Source organism: Camelina sativa, chromosome 11, assembly GCF_030686135.1.
Source record: "Camelina sativa cultivar CO46 ecotype springtype chromosome 11, ASM3068613v1".
Classification (NCBI taxonomy): domain Eukaryota; kingdom Viridiplantae; phylum Streptophyta; class Magnoliopsida; order Brassicales; family Brassicaceae; genus Camelina; species Camelina sativa.
The window spans coordinates 44,014,248-44,030,060 of record NC_141890.1 but is presented as its reverse complement, the minus strand read 5'-3'; the positions used below and the strand labels follow the sequence as shown (position 1 = coordinate 44,030,060).

Genomic DNA, 15,813 nt, shown 5'->3' with positions numbered 1-15,813 from the left:
GAAGGAAAAAAAACTACACAAAACTTTTTTAGGTTTTTTTGGATCACAAAAAAACGGCTACGTTTCCAATGACTCGATCACATGCACCTTACCCATGTGAGAGTGAGACTCATTACTGACAATTTTATTATCACAACTGATTTCTCAAAAGTTACAGTAGCTTTACTTATGAAGGCAACTAACTAAGAGACTTAGAAAGAATCTAAGCCTCTTTAGTACTTTCTTCAATATCCAGACTTAGTTTGATTCTGATGATGCTCTAGTAGATACATCTCAGCTAAGGCAGCAAACACTGCTGATCCAAAAGGAAGAACATTCTCGTCGAGGAAGAAATAAGGGGAATGAACACTACGTACAGAACCGATTTCTTCGTTTCTGATGCCGATTCCTAGATAGTAACCTGGTATTTCTTGTTGATAGAAGGCAAAATCCTCACCCGCCATTATCTTTTCACCCGGTTTCACCTTCTCGGGTCCAATCAATTTTTTCAAAACCTTTTCAGTGTATTCGTGTAGCTTGTGGTCGTTCACTGTTGCTGGATACATAGGATGGCTATCTTCATGCATGTCTATATCTGCTTTGCATCTATAAACTTCAGCTTCTCCTTCAACCACCTGTCAGCAATAATTGCGTTAGCTTACATTTGAACATTCGTGATTCTGTGGATCGTGGAAGAGAGCTTGTGGATATAGCAATGGCTTGTTCCATGAAATTTTTACTAGAACAGAGTAACAAGACACTCAGGAAACAAAATCAATAACTATACTCTTACTACCAGGCAAAAGATGTAATATTCAAAGGTTGTTTTGTAACTGCGCGTATGTATACGTACCTCTTTCAACCTACGTATCAACCAGTTAATGCCATCGGTTGTAAGACTCCTCAGAGTTCCCCCGAATTCTACATACGTTGGAGTCTCATCAAACTCAGAAGCGTCGCTTTTCATAAATGTAATAGACAGCACCTAAAAACCAAAAATATGAACCTTTAGCGTCAGAAGAGTCAGGTTTAGTTTTGCAAATGGTGATATCAATATGCATAAACGACGGTTAGATTTATCGATTGAGAAATTATACAACATACATGGCTTGAGAGAGGATCAACTTCTCTAGAGATGATAAGTTGTAACGCTAAGATGGTAGATGATGCAGCCAGCACCGGATCAACACAAAAAGAATGGGTCTCTGAAGAAGAAGCTGGTACTTTCCGACTCATTCTTACACTGAATATGCTTGTGGCTGCCATAGTAGGACCTGAGATTGTTTCTACTTCTCCCGTAGGTAAGTCAGTATCTATATGCATACCAAATATTGCTTCTGATTCACCCAAAGCACCATCTTTTATCATGTAAAAAGCACCTGCACCACCTTCTTCTGCTGGTTGAAAAAGAAGCCTCACTGTTCCCTTTTGATTAATCAAAGAGCAAAAATTTCATTCACAACAAAAACCTAAAGACTAAACCTTTTCAATAACCAAAGCAAACACAGATACTACAAGCTACAACATTATCCAAATCAAACTAAAAGAATGCAAGAACACTACAGACAATGCAAAAGATTCATCCTTTTTTGCGTTTGCTAAGCTAATCCCACAAATTCACAACACAACTACCTCAACCAAGCTACAGAACAAAGAGGAGAAAGCTCACCTTAAGCTTATGTTTGCGTTTGCTAAGTAATTTAGCAGCACCAAGAAGCATAGTAGTGTGTGAATCATGCCCACAAGCATGCATTTTGCCATCGATTTTGCTCTTATGATCCCACTCAACAAGTTCCTAAACCATCACCAATTCGAATTCACACAACTTTGAGGAAATCAAAAACAGACAATAAGAAAGAGAAAGAGAAAGAGAGAGAGAGAGAGAGAGAGAAATTAAGAGTTTACTTGCATAGGGAGAGCATCCATATCAGCTCGGAGAGCAACAACGGGAGGAGAACCGGACCCGATTTGAGCTACAATACCGGTTTTGGCAACCGGGTAAGAATACGAAACCCCTAATTCGTCAAGCTCCCGACGAATCAAAGCACTGGTCTCGTGTAACTCGAAAAGGAGTTCTGGGTTTTCGTGGATTTGTCTTCTCACAGAGACTAACCAGTCTTTATCACCCAAAGCTTCTGTTAGATATTGACTTGGGTACTCTTGATCTCCATTGACGGAACTAGCGATTACAAGAAGGAGAAGAAGAAGCGGCGTCGGATGTAAAGAACTAACCATTTTCAAAAATTTGGGGTCAACGGAACCCTAAAAAGGAAGCTCCGATCAGAATTTGATCTGAAAGTTAGACACTTGTTGAATAGTGAAGCATCACCAATCGAAAGCTTCGTTTTTGGCGAGAGATGACTCTAAAGCTCGAAACTTGTTCCTTTTTTTTTTAATATACTTTTTAATTAATTTCTGATATTATTTTTTTTTCTTTTTTTTGGCGGCAATATAATATCTATTCACTATTTATTATTTTATCGTCTTATTAGGCTTCATATTTCAAAGTTAAATCAATTGCAAATATAAAAATACAGAAAAGTAAAACAAAAATAATTAAGAAGGGAAAAAAAAAAGTTGCAAAAGCTGCTTCTTACTTAAATCAATTTTTATACATGAAGCTTCATAAATAGTTTTACATGTTTGTACACCGTATAAGTTTATAGAACCTCTAATCCCCCTTTATCTCTTCTTCCCTCAACGCAGGAACCGCAAAGAGTGAGAGCGGTCAAGTCAATCTAATGGAAGACAGAGCAAAGGTCTTCTCTATAAGGGGGACAAAAAAAAACTGAGGTCTCTTTTTAAATAGAAAAGCTAAAAAATCTGTTGTTTGAGTGTTTTTGTCATGAAACCAACTGAGAGCAAGGCATTCTTATGGGAGAGAATACAACAGTTAGCCTTGCGTGGTCTGATAGAGAGTACTTTTCTGGCCATATTCCTTTTTCAACTTCAGGAGGAAACAAAACTGCGTTCTTGACACTGAACCCGACGGTTTGTTCTCGGTTACCTTTTGCTTCTCCGTCCGCTGCATCTCTTTGTTCTGACCAGGTTTGGTTCCATATTCTTTGCTGCAGTGAGTTAAGTACATACATAGTTGAGCAACATGTGTGTACATACATATTGGTGTTACCAAATCTCTAAGTTATCTAGATGTTCACGGAATCTCAACTGTTGAAACTCAAACTACTAGTAGAAACTACCTTAAGACGAATCATGAACACGTTTTTGAGAGAGGATTCTAATGAAAAAAACATTTACCTGAAACTCCTTGTAGTCTAGAAGACCATTTCCATCAATGTCAGCTTGAGTCCACAAATCTTTGATCTCTTTTGCCGTGAGTCCATTGCAATGACCTGTTAAATTGAGCTGTGTAGAGAAAGAGAAAAACTATGTGAATATTCAGCTGAATGACGCAGTCATAGGAATATGATTTACTCGCATTACAGTTTATGTTATATATACCTGCCGAAGCGTTTCACAGAAACCCAAGAATGTAATGTGGTCACCATCATTGTCGGTTTTCAGAAAGGCAAAAGCATCTTCAGCTGTTAGTGAGGCTCTTCTCAGTAGATACTGCAAATCAAAACGCTCTGATGTTACAGGGAGAAAGCCAGAAAACCATAATCTTTCCAAAAATCATTTGGACACTAATTGCAAAGCAAGTTTAAAGTTAAACCAGTTTCAGGATCAACAAGTAAATCTTTTTGGATGCAGTAAAATGCACAAAGAGATAAACACCTATGATAAAGACACAATTGAGGAGAGTCTCACCCTAAACATGCCAAACACTGCTTCACTCCAACTTGTTTTCAACAGCTTTCTATACCGATTTGGATTTAAAAGCCATATGAAATCAACAGCGCATATGTTACCCCGATGATTCCGGTGGCTCACCCACTGTAAAACCAAAGAAAACAAGGATTTCAGAATCCTGATCCCAAATTTATAACATCAAAAAAATCTACAGCATACCCAAAAGTATTCTCCATATGAAGAAAGACAGTGACCTTGTGAGCATCTGAATCTGTATACCGATGAGCAGTGTCGTAAGACGACACAAAACCCTGTGACCTGAGAAACTTGTAGACATGTCCTCGCTTACTTCCGTTCCAATCTCTGCCACCAACAGAAACAAGCAGAGGAAAAATTTAAGTACTATTCATCGTATCTAAATCCAAGAAAAATGTAAAAATCCAAACAAGGTAGTTAGTTACCCGCAAAGTATAATAGGCATAGGACTGAGATTAACTTCCTTCTGATAAGACTCTACATACTGAAGAATCTTATAAACCTGCCCAAAACCAAAATCTTGTTTATTTATAAAGATACAAAAATCATCGCACAATGATAATAATAACAATTTATTTACCTGCTGCAGTCTTACTATAGACAAAGTTGAATCATGAGGAAACAGCAAATGAGTATTGACAATCAAAACTTGTTGATGAGCATCGTACTGAGAGTAAGGAGGAACTAATTCTACGTGAAGCAACTGCGCAACTCTGTCACCACAATCGTTAAAAAGCAAATCCCTCGAGTTCACAACTCTAAAATAGTCCTTATGAACAGCCGTAAGCAAACCTATCATCACCAAATCACAAATGAAAACCGCCACATACACATGGAAACAACAACATCAAAGCCAAGAAGAAGATTTGTCATCAAAGTTTTAATACCATCGCCACGGTTATTAGTACGGCCAAGCTTGTAACTGAGATAACCAGCGTCACCAAGTCTCTTCTCATACATATTAACAAGCTCTTCGTTCCCTACCCAAAACTCCTTTAGAACCAAAAAAAAAAATCAGAAACAGAGCACTAAAAAAAAAAAACAAAAGGTTACTTTCATAGAGGCAATTCGTCAACAACCTGTAAACAAATGATGGAAGACCTCTCATATAATAACCAATCAATGATTCTATGATTCCTTCCAAACCAATACGTTCGATTATCACTTTCACGAAGACTCTGATCCTACATTTCCAACAACACACACATAATTCAAAAATTTACCAAAAAGAAAAAGAAAAAAAATCAAAATTGATGAAAAAGAAACAAAACCTTGGGAGAGAGACGTTTATAGATGGGAGCAAGGATATTGAAAGTAGTACAAGAGATACAAGGTTGCTGATGCTGGTCTCTTATGGATGATGAGATTGCATAGCTTCCTATTTTTGATATTCTCCCCTTCATTCTCTCTTTCACCGCCGGCGAATTTACGGAAACGGAAACAGAACAAAAAAAAATACAAAAATCTCCGGCGGTAAAAATCAAAAAAGGAGAGAAGAAGATTAAACAAAAAAAAAAAAGAACACAGAGGAAGAAGATGAAAGAAGAAAGAAGAATTATCGAAGAAACGTCGTGACCGCTCTCTTTTTTTTTTTTTTTTGATTTTTTATGAATTAAAACAGAGAAAATGAAAATTCAAAACCCCAAAATTAGAAAGTGTTTTTAGCGATTGATTTGAGAATTGTGAGGCTTTAAGGCTATTTTAGTTTTTGAAAAAAAGCTTTCGTCTCCTTCATGAACGTGCGTGTGCATGTGTGTAGTGTCATGAAGCACTTTGTTATATATATATTGTAAGGTTTCGAATTTATTTATAGAAGGTGATTAATTACTAATAAATATTTTCTATTTCCTTAATTTGTTCTTCGTATCTTTTTCTAATGACCAAAATTTTAATATATGTAATGAGAAATGAATATATTAGCTTTCGATCGACGCAAAATTCGATGGGCGGGGGCCATTGTTTTGTTCCTTTCGGCCCTCTCTATAAGATTTGTTATTTTTATAGTAAAGTTTTTATTTAGTTTATAATTATATTGTCATCTTTTTATAAAAAGGAGGAAACAATGCATGGACATAATAATGCGTTTGTTAGACGTTCTTGTCGATATCTTTGTTTTAAGGATTTTAACAGTTTACATAGTTGAAGTTTTTGATATAATAATATACTAATATATAAATTAAACAGTTTCTTTGTTATATGAAAAATGAAGTTGCATTGCTATATATAAAAAAAAAAGTTTCTTTGTCGATATCTTTGTTTAAGGATTTTAAATAATGATGAAATTAAATGCTGAATATATGGTTTACAAATAATGGAAAACTAGGGTACTTTTCTATATGTATGATTATTCAGAACTTATTCATTTTATGATGTACGTGTTTTACAAGTTTTAGCTTAATTAGAGAATCATGTTAAAAACTTCCGAGCTACAGTTACGTTTCAAGCACGTAATAAATAATAAACACAATTTATTCGCTCGAGATATGATTCAATTGAAATTTGAAATGTAGAATATATATGCTTGGAATAAATATATAATTTTGATACGTACATTTATATATTATATAGTTAACAGAAGATGTCCTTTGATAAGATGAAAAGAATTTGACGTTAAACGAACAAAAATAAAAGGGGATAAGACTTGAAGAATATTGTTGTGTACTTGTGTTGGTTGTGCAATTTGGCCGAAAGTTACATAAAGCGACATGAAAATTAACCGACACCTCTAGTTGTCTTTGTTCCTTCATAATCTCCACGAGTCCATTTCTTCCACCTTTTTTAATCGAACATTAAAATATTCTACTAACGCAAAAAAAAAAATATATATAACATAGAAACTTTAGATTATCGTGTTCCTTAATCAGCTCTCTCTCTCTCTACTAATTTCAAATATTATATATTTGGTAAAGCATTCCAAACTTTATATATAAATTATATACCACGTGAGTCTTAACCAGATTAGTTTCACAACTGAAAAAAGTTACATTAATGCTTCTGGCTGCTATAGCTAGTGTAAGTAAGAGAATGGGATTATAGACTTAAGAGTTCAGCGTACAAAGACGAAAAAATGGTTAGCATTACGTGTTTTCAAAGGTTTAAGAACAAGATATTCTTAATTTATTCTTTCATCCTCTTTGGCGGCTGTCTCTTATTCAGTTATTCACTTATTCCCATGATTTTTAATAAAAAACTAGTAAAGTTAGGTGTTATGAAAGACCAGATTATAGTATGAAAGACCAGATTTTTATGCAATTACGTTTTATAATTGTTCCTTCCAAGATAAACTCAGTTAGTCCACTTACGTTGAGAATGCAATTACGTTTTATAATTCTTTGGGCCAGTAGAGAATATTGTAGTTTCTGAATGCAAGGAGCAAAAGTAGCAACACATCAAACTCAGTGTTGGGTATAACTCTTGTGGTTGTGGTGGTAGGTATTAGTCATTTAGAGAGGTCACACATGTGGACAGTATAATCCGATCAAAAAATAAAGAACATTACTAATCAGAAAAAAAATAAAAATAAAATGAAGAAGAAGACCACTTCAAAAATCTTGGTATAATAGAGGCTAAACGAGAAGATAGATATATATACAAAAGAATGTAGCAAGCAATTTGGTTGTGGTCTTTACTTTGGTTGCTTCCAGAAGAGCTTGGTTGGGGGGAGATAAAACGGAATTCGATTAAAACCGAAACAAAATTTGACGGAAGAGTAAAAAACTGCCGCAAGCATACAACAAACAGAGACATACAAAGAACCACAAAGTAATCGTCTAACGACAAATACATAATCGAGGGGTAATTAATTATGTACAGCTGCAGAAGATGAAGAAGAACCTCCGCTATAAGCCTATATAACAAATCCACATTGCTCTCTGCGTTTTAGGACGAAGAATCTATGGCTTCGACTTGTTGCCGAGCAAGGTACTTCTCTCTTCTCTCCTTCTGATATATGACATAAAAACTATGGTGAGTAAAAAATGGGATTCATTTGGAGAAAGAGAGAGTTAAAAAGGAACAAAGCGGGTAGCTTATGATACCCATTCGTCTATGACAAGACCCTCCCCAACAACGCGAGGCCCTGTCTCTGGTGGAGGCTTCTTTCTTGCTTCAACTGCAGCTTCAGCTTCATCCAGTTGACGTTTCAGTTTCTCCATTGCCTGATCATTACACATCGTAATCCTCCTCATTGAAATGTTCAAATAAAAAAATCTATAGTATATAAGTTTTCTTAACAGCATGGAAATCTACTAAAAAGCTTACAGCACTTGAGCCCTCCGCATCGAGAAAAATGACCCGAAGAACCCTCTCCACTGTTACTTGATCCTTTTGCTCATCAAACTGCATGATAAACACCACAAAATGCATCATCTAACTAAACATACTAGAGCAAGATGACTCCGAGCATCCTCTGCCTAAAACTCTCAGAGACGGAGATTGCTACTTTCTTGACAACCTATTTACCAATTGCATTGCATTAGCCTATTAAGAGTCATGTATGTGACTAGCAGTATATTCTAAGATTGAACAATAATATCTTTCAACAACCGACTCTTTAAAGGAGCGACATAACATACCAACTCAGGTACATACTCTACTCCTGGTTTAACTTTCAGGCTCATGATCTTAAACTTAACCTTGCTCTTCTGGTTCAACTGCTGTTTTTCATTGTTCTCAGGGTGTTCCACAAACTTGAACACTGCACTTGAACGTTTACAAGAAGCAATAGTCAGACTCTGTATAAACTAGCTGGTGTATGCACAACCAAAAAAGACATAATGTTTCCAAGAATCTCATTACCAGTAGCAAAAACACTCTCTCCTGGAGCTAAAACACCACCAGGAGGACGCATATAACAACTTTTCGGAGCCGTGGTTTGAAACTAAAACATGAGAACACAGATTAGAGTGACTTAGATACAACAAAACCAAGTCAACAACAAGTCAACATCTCTGCCAAAAAAACTACGAAGCTGCTGAACTTGTGAATAGTTCAGAAAGAGCAACGATGATGCTTAATGATACATACAACTCCTCCATTACCTTAAATGCAGTATGAGATTTGCTAGTATTCTTAAGCTTGATTGCGCTGCGAACTTGTTTACCAGGTTCATCTGAAACAATCACAAACGCCCAAATTTTAATTTCGTTCTTTAACTACAATCAGAGCTTCTAAGACTCCGAACCAAAACCAATCAATTTCAGAGAGCTTGACTATTCGAAATAAAGCTAAATCGACGGAAGAAGCTAAAGAATAGAGACGTACAAGGGAAATAGAGAAAACTGGAAGGATCTAATCGGAGACGACGGCGAGCCGGGAGAAGTGATTTCGCGACGGAAGAAATAGTCGAGGAAGGTTTAGAGACGGGGGAAACATCCGTATTCCGATGTCCATGGCGGCTACGGTAGTTTTGACTTGGGTTCTGTGTAGAAGACGAAGTGTTGCTTCTCCTCTGCCAAAACGGACATAGCTTGAAGAGGTTCTTCTTCTTCTTCTCCTCCACAGCCACACTCGGATTCTGACGGTCACCGATCGTCATCGGAATTAATCAATTTATCCCGGTGACCGGAGAACAAACTTCGAAGTTTCTGAAATAAAACGTTTTGTTTCTTAAAGAGAGAGAGACAAATTGGTGTGAACTTCAAAGAAGGAAGGAGAAGAGAAGACTCAAGACAAAAAAAAAATGGCGTTTTCTTTTGGCGTTTACTTGTTCCCTGCGTCTGTGTGAGGGTCACGAGTTTCTTTTAAATCGGATTTCAGATGGTTTTTATTTTTTAAAGTAGTTTATAAGTTTTAGTGAAATCCGTGTTTTAGGTTGGTGTGAAAACGAGTTTTTGACAAATAGAAAAAAAAGTCTTAAGGTACGTTTTATTGGGGGTTGGCATTATTATTAAGGGATTTGTAAAAATAAGTGATTCGTTGGTTGGTTTGGTTGGTTTGGTTGTGAATTAAATTGTTCATTCGTTGTTGTGTTTGCATTTGGTTGGTAAAGAGACTAAATAAGTAAGTGCCAAGAGGCTGATGTTGCTTTTTTGCATATTGGGCATGTATGTGTTAGTACATTACTTACGGATTGGCCAAAAATATCATATAAATCTGGTCTCACAAAAATTCCACTAATTATTTGGTGGATAAGTACATCATCGAATCAGTTCTAAACAAAATTTATATATTAGAAAAAGGTGTTGCTTAAATTATATATTATGGGCTTGAAGTAGTCTTGAACATCTTTTGGACCGACGATACTATTTTATATTAGTGTCCATCCAAAACCATATTCGAACATGTGTGACCTATTGATTTTTTTCTTTTTTTTGAAAATGTAAATAGTAACAACTTTCTTACCACGTTTAAGGATTAAAAATTTGTTAATTCATAGAAAAAAAGAGAAAAGGAAAGAAAACTTTTAATATATATTAGTTTAATTTTCGTTATGTTCGTAACTACGGTAATCTAACATTCCAACTTTCTCTAGATTACCAAAATGTTCAAACACATTTCCAAAAACGGAAACTATAATTCTTTACTTACCGTAATTATGACAAGATCTAAAGAATCTCATATCCTTCTTGTTATATGTCTTACTATATAAAGAATCTCAAAATAGAGTTTAAACAGAGTAAAAACAAATGCTAACATGAAAGAAAAACAAAAAAGAAACAACCTAACAAAGCTCAGCTCTCACTTGATCATGAAGTCAAGAAGGCCCCCCAAATGAAAGATAGAATTGAAATCACTATATAAAGATTAGTTTTCAAAAATTAGTAATTTATATAATCATAACATGTGTTAAAGTATATCCATATATTTTGACACGTGTGAAAATAATTTTTATTTTAAAATTATAAGAAAAATAAAAAAATCGTAAAAATAAAAGAATTCTAATTAATATTTTGAAAGTATATAAAACCAAAAATAATCTACTATATGACTAAATCTAATAAAAAAATTATCTATTAAATTACTAATTTTAGTAGGAAAAATGTACAATTAATAATGAAAAAATGTGCAATTAATAAAAAATTATCTGCAATTTAATTACAATTATTATTTGTTATATACATATAGTAAAAACAAGTTTATACACAAAAGTGATTAAAGTATACAAAATTTGATGTGTTAAAATTAGTAGTTAACATAATATAAGAAAATTGTGAGAATCAAAATAAAAAATTAATGTAATGTTATTAAATTTTTCAGTCGGTGAATGATTTGATAGCGTATTCAATATTATTCTATATAATTATATGGATGATTTAATTTAATTTTCAAATTTTATATTCTATAAATTTAATGAATTTAAAATTTTTATATCATCCACAAATAGCTGGGATTTAATCTAGTCATTTTATATTTTAACCATGTATATAAATTTTTAATCTTAACAAAAATCATAATAACTTGCCATTTTTTTTAGAAAGGAAACACATGTGACAAATCTTATCTTTAAAATTTTTTACATGTCGTAATCTTATAATTAGACAACATAATACAGGTTTATTCATCAAAGTCTTAGGGTTTATAGCCTTTTTAACAAATTCGTGTTAAGCAAGAATAATAATAAAAAAAAGAAGCTCAATCTCTCTTTTTGACCCTTCCCGACGTATATACTTTTTTTTACTTGACACTTTTTAAACCGCTTCTCCTCCAAGTAATTTTTTTTCTTATAACTAGTATAGAATAAGTCAACCCGTCAAATTAAAAAGAGCTTGAAGAAAGACACAAACAATTGAAAAAAAAAAGATTTAAAGGGTTTTTTTTTTTTTCTTCTTCTATTTCCCCTTCTCCAAGTTCAAGTTCAGAGAGAGTTTGTTACACAGCTCCTTCAAAGATGAGTCAGCTCGCGCTTGCAAGATCCGGTGGTTACACCGCCGCCGTCAAATTCCTCCCTATGCTTTCCGCTGCTGTTCCCAAGATACTATCGTCACTCGCCGCCGCCTCCACTACCACCTCCGTCCGTAACTTCAGCTCTACCGGAAGTCCTCTCACCAAGTTCGTTTCAGTCTTACGATTTCGTATACATTCTGTGAAAACCTCTTCGGATTTTTGTGTTGATTTCGTTTTTTATTTTATTTTTGTAGTTACCAAATCAAGAAGCCGTCACCGTCTCCGTCGAAATCCTTTGCCTCCAGGTTTCTTCATCAATCTTCCGGAGCTGCTCTGCCGCAACAGTTCTCCGGCGTTCGCAACTTCTCCTCACCCAGCAGTTCTTACGACAGGTATTTTAAACCTATATACGCTCTGTGGAATTCCGATTTCAGTAGTAGAAGAAACCTTTGGGATTTGATTGGTTAGGTTAGGTTGATTTAACGGATCTTCGCTGGAATTTGTTTGTGTGTAGCTACCACATTAATCCGCCGTCTAACTGGGGGATCAGAATCGTGCCGGAGAGGAAAGCTTGTGTGATTGAGAGGTTTGGTAAATACGTCAAGACTTTGCAGTCGGGGATTCACTTCCTCGTTCCGCTTGTGGATCGTATTGCTTATGTTCATTCTCTAAAGGAGGAAGCCATTCCTATTGGTAATCAGACTGCGATTACAAAGGATAACGTTAGCATTCACATCGATGGTGTTCTATACGTTAAGGTGTTTATCTTCGTTTCCAATTTTTTGTTATAAATTTTGATATTCTTCCTAAATTGTTTATTGATCGTTGAGTTTCTTTGCAGATTGTGGATCCTAAGTTGGCCTCTTATGGTGTTGAGAATCCAATCTATGCTGTTGTCCAGTTGGCTCAGACTACAATGCGTAGTGAGCTTGGGAAAATTACTCTTGACAAGACTTTTGAGGAACGAGACACTTTAAATGAAAAAATTGTGGTATGTTCTCTTTGCTTCTGGTTCAGTTTTTTTGGTTGTTTGCTTTTAATGTACTTGATGTTCGTTTCAAATTGAAAACTGGGGTCCTTTGATAGTTCATAGTCATTGATGTTAATGTGCATCTGTAGTGGGTCTTATATTACTACTTAAGATTAAGGTTCAGATTGTTTAACTGTGTTGTTCAGTTCATGATAGCTGGCTATATGAGTTTGAGTTTACATTTCTAAGATAAGAGCATTGTAGTTGATGTGTTCTGGAATGCATTATGCGTTTGTAGTTTATGTGTTGGATATCAGAAGCATCTGAACAATTTTGAAATGAATTACTCTTGCAGGAAGCCATCAATGTTGCTGCACAAGATTGGGGTCTTCAGTGCCTTCGTTATGAGATCAGTGAGTTATTAATTCTGTTGAATCTTTGCTGGATACCCTTTTGGCCTTGTTTCTAATACATGTATATCCAGGGGATATCATGCCTCCTAATGGAGTGAGAGTTGCTATGGAAATGCAAGCTGAAGCTGAACGTAGAAAGAGAGCCCAGATTCTTGAGTCTGAAGGTAAATTTGCGTGGCTTATCCTTGAGAGTTTATGTTCTGGGATTGAACTATGTTTGCTACAGCTAATTTCGTTCAAATTCTTGGCTCAAAGCTACCCATTTCCCTTTTTTGATTTATTTACAATGAGAAAACAATAAGCCTGCTCAATTTGTTTCTCATAATCTGCTATACTAACTTTAACAGGAGAACGGCAAGCCCATATTAATAGAGCTGATGGTAAGAAAAGTTCTGTAATCTTGGAATCAGAAGCTGCAAGGATGGATCAAGTCAATCGAGCACAGGGTTAGTATTTAGTAAACATACTAAGTTTGAAAAACGTGAACTCATATTACTAAGACGTGGAGCCATTTGTCAGTTAAACTCATCATAACTGACTCTGTTTATTTCATACTAACGTTTTCTTTATTTGTGCTGTTGCTCTCCAGGTGAAGCCGAAGCAATATTAGCTAGAGCACAAGCAACAGCTGATGGACTGGCCATGGTGTCTCAATCCCTCAAGGCAACTGGTGGAATGGAGGTGAGTTCATTAGATCAAGCAGTGGTTTCTAAGCATGATTTCCAGAATTTTGAGATAAATAAACTAACTTGATCACTTAGGTGTTAATACTGTTTTATCAGATTGTTAGTTTTAACTTGATCACTTAGGTGTTTATTGCTACTTAACCCTTCAAATGTGAATGCATTGTCATCTAACCTGTTTTCCCATGACTGATTCTCCCTGACTTTGAGTAGTGATTTCAGTGGCTTATTGGACTTGCAAATGCTGACTTTAAGTTTTACTTGTTTTGCTTTCCAAATTGAGACCTCATATGCTTAAAATCGTGGTGCAGGCTGCGAGTTTGAGAACTGCGGAGCAATACATTAATGCTTTTGGCAACATTGCTAAAAAGGTAAATACAACATTTAACTTGATCTCATCTGCTTTCTAATCTCGTCCTCCCTTGGGATTATCTAATAGAGTTTTATATTTGTTGTTAGGGTAACACATTGCTGCTTCCGAGTGCTGTTGACAACCCTGGTAGCATGATCGCTCAAGCTTTAACAATGTACAAATCCCTTGTCAAGAATGGTCCCAACAGTGGTTTCACGGATAATGCAGCAGCAGAATCCTCTACCGACTTGGTCGATGGCAAACTTGAATAGAAGCTATGGTAGCTGAACCTAGTGAACAAATTCTTTTGAAATGTGAAGGCTTATAGCCATTATCAGTTTTTTTTTTTTTTTCTTTTCATATATGAAACAGTTATCTTACCTTATAACCAACCATTTTGCAAACTAGAAAACAGATCTAAACTCAATTGTCTAAAAGAGGTTTTCCACCAGATTTTGGTCCTAGTGTTTGCTTCTTTATTTCAATTTCCCACTCTTGTTATGGTCGAGGCTCGAGAGTCTATCTGGCACAGGAAGAGTTTTTGGCCTAAAAACCAAAAACATAAGAGCGGTTGAGAATGAGGTTTATTTATTTTTTCTCCTGTAGAATAGGTCGTTGACAGGGAAGAGCCTTAAAGAATCTACGGTGACATGAAATGTTTTTAGTCATTTTCCTGAAATAGCTTTGTGTTGGTTGTTCCGTATAAACCACTATATATATCTCTTTGTTGTCTTCTGCTACATTCGCTCAGCCTCTAATAAGGAAAATAAAGAAAACAGTTTTGGCTTCTTGAAAGGAATCAGAAAAAGGAGTTTCATTTTTTGTAGCTCCACAGTTCTTCCCATTGTGTAAATTTGTTTGTTTGTTTTTGTTTCAAACCAATTTCTTTTCTTTAAACACCATGGGAGGCTGTGCGAGCAAACCTAAGGAGTCTAATATCCTTGAAACCTCTGCCACCACTGAAAACGTTGTCGTCGAGTCCAAGAATGTTGAAACCGAGACCGTAGCTCAGGTTTGTAGTTCAATTTCATTAGAGACAATCGCCTCTTATCCATTTTTGTCTATGGTTTGATGATGGTGTGTGATTCTTTTGTCATTTCGTTTTCCCGGTTGATTAACAGGAGAAGGCAGATGAAGTTGTCGCAGAGAAGAAGGAAGAGTCTGCTGAAGATGTAGCAGAGACACAGAAGGAAGCTGAGCCAGCCAAGCCTGCAGAGGAAGAACCAGCCAAGCCTGCCGAGGCTGAAACCGCCAAGCCTGCAGAAGCTGAGCCAGCCCCAGAGGTGGTGAAGACCGAAGAAGCTGTCGTCGAAACTGTTAAGGAGACTGAGCCAACAAAACAAGAGGAGGCTACAGCAGCCAATGACACCACCAAAACCAACGAAGAGCCTCTTGTAACTCTTTGATTAAATTCATTTTCAATTCTCAAAACCCCCAAAATACCGTTGTAAATCAAAAAATCTCTAAATATCCCCATATGTTAACCCACCACTGTTGTATTGTTATTGTTAATCACATGTACCTTATGAAACAATAGACTTGTTGTGATTTGTGACTTGTGTGACCTTCTTCTCTTTTCCTCTCAATTCCAAAAACATATTCCCTCCCTTTCAAAATATAAGATGTTTTAGAAATTTTTTTTTTGTTTCAAAATATAGGATATTTTAACTAAAACACCCAAATTAAGAAGTTTTTACTTTTAACAAGTTCAATCAATCAAAAATAATACTGCATAATATAAAATACTAAACTAATCTAAAAGTTGCATAGAAACTTGAAAACATACTATATTATGAAATAAAA

At 35.5% G+C, this 15,813-nt stretch overlaps 5 protein-coding genes across 6 annotated transcripts; 2 read left to right on the top strand and 3 right to left on the bottom strand.

Annotated features, from left to right (window-relative positions):
* Positions 1 to 103: 103 nt before the first annotated feature.
* LOC147935420 (IAA-amino acid hydrolase ILR1-like 3) lies at positions 104 to 2,402 on the bottom strand. Its single transcript, XM_087473491.1, has 5 exons — positions 1,885 to 2,402; positions 1,649 to 1,774; positions 1,084 to 1,404; positions 833 to 964; positions 104 to 614 (listed from the first exon to the last, which is right to left on the bottom strand). Exons 1-5 carry the CDS (start codon positions 2,212 to 2,214, stop codon positions 225 to 227), a joined length of 1,299 nt encoding a protein of 432 aa, XP_087329617.1. The 5' UTR covers positions 2,215 to 2,402; the 3' UTR covers positions 104 to 224.
* A 152-nt stretch (positions 2,403 to 2,554) lies between these two features.
* On the bottom strand, positions 2,555 to 5,643 carry LOC104725934 (putative calcium-binding protein At1g02270). Of its 2 annotated transcripts, none has more exons than XR_015571596.1 (10): positions 5,040 to 5,550; positions 4,848 to 4,952; positions 4,656 to 4,761; positions 4,349 to 4,560; positions 4,194 to 4,270; positions 3,952 to 4,095; positions 3,751 to 3,876; positions 3,442 to 3,552; positions 3,238 to 3,345; positions 2,555 to 3,047 (listed from the first exon to the last, which is right to left on the bottom strand). XR_015571596.1 is itself a non-coding variant. In XM_010444685.3 (10 exons), exons 1-10 carry the CDS (start codon positions 5,169 to 5,171, stop codon positions 2,823 to 2,825), a joined length of 1,311 nt encoding a protein of 436 aa, XP_010442987.1. In that variant the 5' UTR covers positions 5,172 to 5,643; the 3' UTR covers positions 2,555 to 2,822. The 2 variants fall into 2 exon arrangements, 1 of the variants encoding a protein (XP_010442987.1); XM_010444685.3 differs by having other exon boundaries at positions 3,987 to 4,095; positions 5,040 to 5,643.
* A 1,779-nt stretch (positions 5,644 to 7,422) lies between these two features.
* On the bottom strand, positions 7,423 to 9,686 carry LOC104725933 (vesicle-associated protein 4-1). The gene is made up of 7 exons (XM_010444683.2): positions 9,031 to 9,686; positions 8,808 to 8,878; positions 8,566 to 8,647; positions 8,343 to 8,464; positions 8,029 to 8,106; positions 7,806 to 7,925; positions 7,423 to 7,710 (listed from the first exon to the last, which is right to left on the bottom strand). The coding sequence occupies exons 1-7, from the start codon at positions 9,302 to 9,304 to the stop codon at positions 7,648 to 7,650; spliced, it is 810 nt and encodes a 269-aa protein (XP_010442985.1). The 5' UTR covers positions 9,305 to 9,686; the 3' UTR covers positions 7,423 to 7,647.
* Positions 9,687 to 11,431: 1,745 nt separating this feature from the next.
* Positions 11,432 to 14,461, top strand: LOC104725932 (uncharacterized). Its single transcript, XM_010444682.3, has 10 exons — positions 11,432 to 11,757; positions 11,847 to 11,984; positions 12,107 to 12,350; positions 12,434 to 12,583; positions 12,918 to 12,975; positions 13,047 to 13,139; positions 13,323 to 13,421; positions 13,565 to 13,656; positions 13,970 to 14,029; positions 14,118 to 14,461. Exons 1-10 carry the CDS (start codon positions 11,597 to 11,599, stop codon positions 14,280 to 14,282), a joined length of 1,260 nt encoding a protein of 419 aa, XP_010442984.1. The 5' UTR covers positions 11,432 to 11,596; the 3' UTR covers positions 14,283 to 14,461.
* A 55-nt stretch (positions 14,462 to 14,516) lies between these two features.
* On the top strand, positions 14,517 to 15,565 carry LOC104725931 (uncharacterized). The gene is made up of 2 exons (XM_010444681.2): positions 14,517 to 15,022; positions 15,132 to 15,565. Exons 1-2 carry the CDS (start codon positions 14,912 to 14,914, stop codon positions 15,414 to 15,416), a joined length of 396 nt encoding a protein of 131 aa, XP_010442983.1. The 5' UTR covers positions 14,517 to 14,911; the 3' UTR covers positions 15,417 to 15,565.
* The last annotated feature ends 248 nt before the right edge of the window (positions 15,566 to 15,813 follow it).

Excerpts from the sequence above, each read along its gene's own strand:
- LOC104725933 (XM_010444683.2), bottom strand. The coding sequence starts at position 9,304 with ATGACGATCGGTGACCGTCAGAATCCGAGTGTGGCTGTGGAGGAGAAG. Across the intron at positions 8,879-9,030 it reads CAGTTTTCTCTATTTCCCTT|ATGAACCTGGTAAACAAGTT; the intron begins GTACGTCTCTAT and ends TGATTGTTTCAG. Across the intron at positions 8,107-8,342 it reads TAGAGTATGTACCTGAGTTG|TTTGATGAGCAAAAGGATCA; the intron begins GTATGTTATGTC and ends TTTATCATGCAG.
- LOC104725932 (XM_010444682.3), top strand. The coding sequence starts at position 11,597 with ATGAGTCAGCTCGCGCTTGCAAGATCCGGTGGTTACACCGCCGCCGTC. Across the intron at positions 12,976-13,046 it reads GTGCCTTCGTTATGAGATCA|GGGATATCATGCCTCCTAAT; the intron begins GTGAGTTATTAA and ends ATGTATATCCAG. Across the intron at positions 13,657-13,969 it reads AGGCAACTGGTGGAATGGAG|GCTGCGAGTTTGAGAACTGC; the intron begins GTGAGTTCATTA and ends ATCGTGGTGCAG.
- LOC147935420 (XM_087473491.1), bottom strand. The coding sequence starts at position 2,214 with ATGGTTAGTTCTTTACATCCGACGCCGCTTCTTCTTCTCCTTCTTGTA. Across the intron at positions 1,775-1,884 it reads TGGATGCTCTCCCTATGCAA|GAACTTGTTGAGTGGGATCA; the intron begins GTAAACTCTTAA and ends GTGATGGTTTAG. Across the intron at positions 965-1,083 it reads TTGATCCTCTCTCAAGCCAT|GTGCTGTCTATTACATTTAT; the intron begins GTATGTTGTATA and ends TTTGGTTTTTAG.
- LOC104725934 (XM_010444685.3), bottom strand. The coding sequence starts at position 5,171 with ATGAAGGGGAGAATATCAAAAATAGGAAGCTATGCAATCTCATCATCC. Across the intron at positions 4,561-4,655 it reads TACTAATAACCGTGGCGATG|GTTTGCTTACGGCTGTTCAT; the intron begins GTATTAAAACTT and ends TGGTGATGATAG. Across the intron at positions 3,877-3,986 it reads CAGATTCAGATGCTCACAAG|TGGGTGAGCCACCGGAATCA; the intron begins GTCACTGTCTTT and ends TTGGTTTTACAG.
- LOC104725931 (XM_010444681.2), top strand. The coding sequence starts at position 14,912 with ATGGGAGGCTGTGCGAGCAAACCTAAGGAGTCTAATATCCTTGAAACC. Across the intron at positions 15,023-15,131 it reads AAACCGAGACCGTAGCTCAG|GAGAAGGCAGATGAAGTTGT; the intron begins GTTTGTAGTTCA and ends GTTGATTAACAG.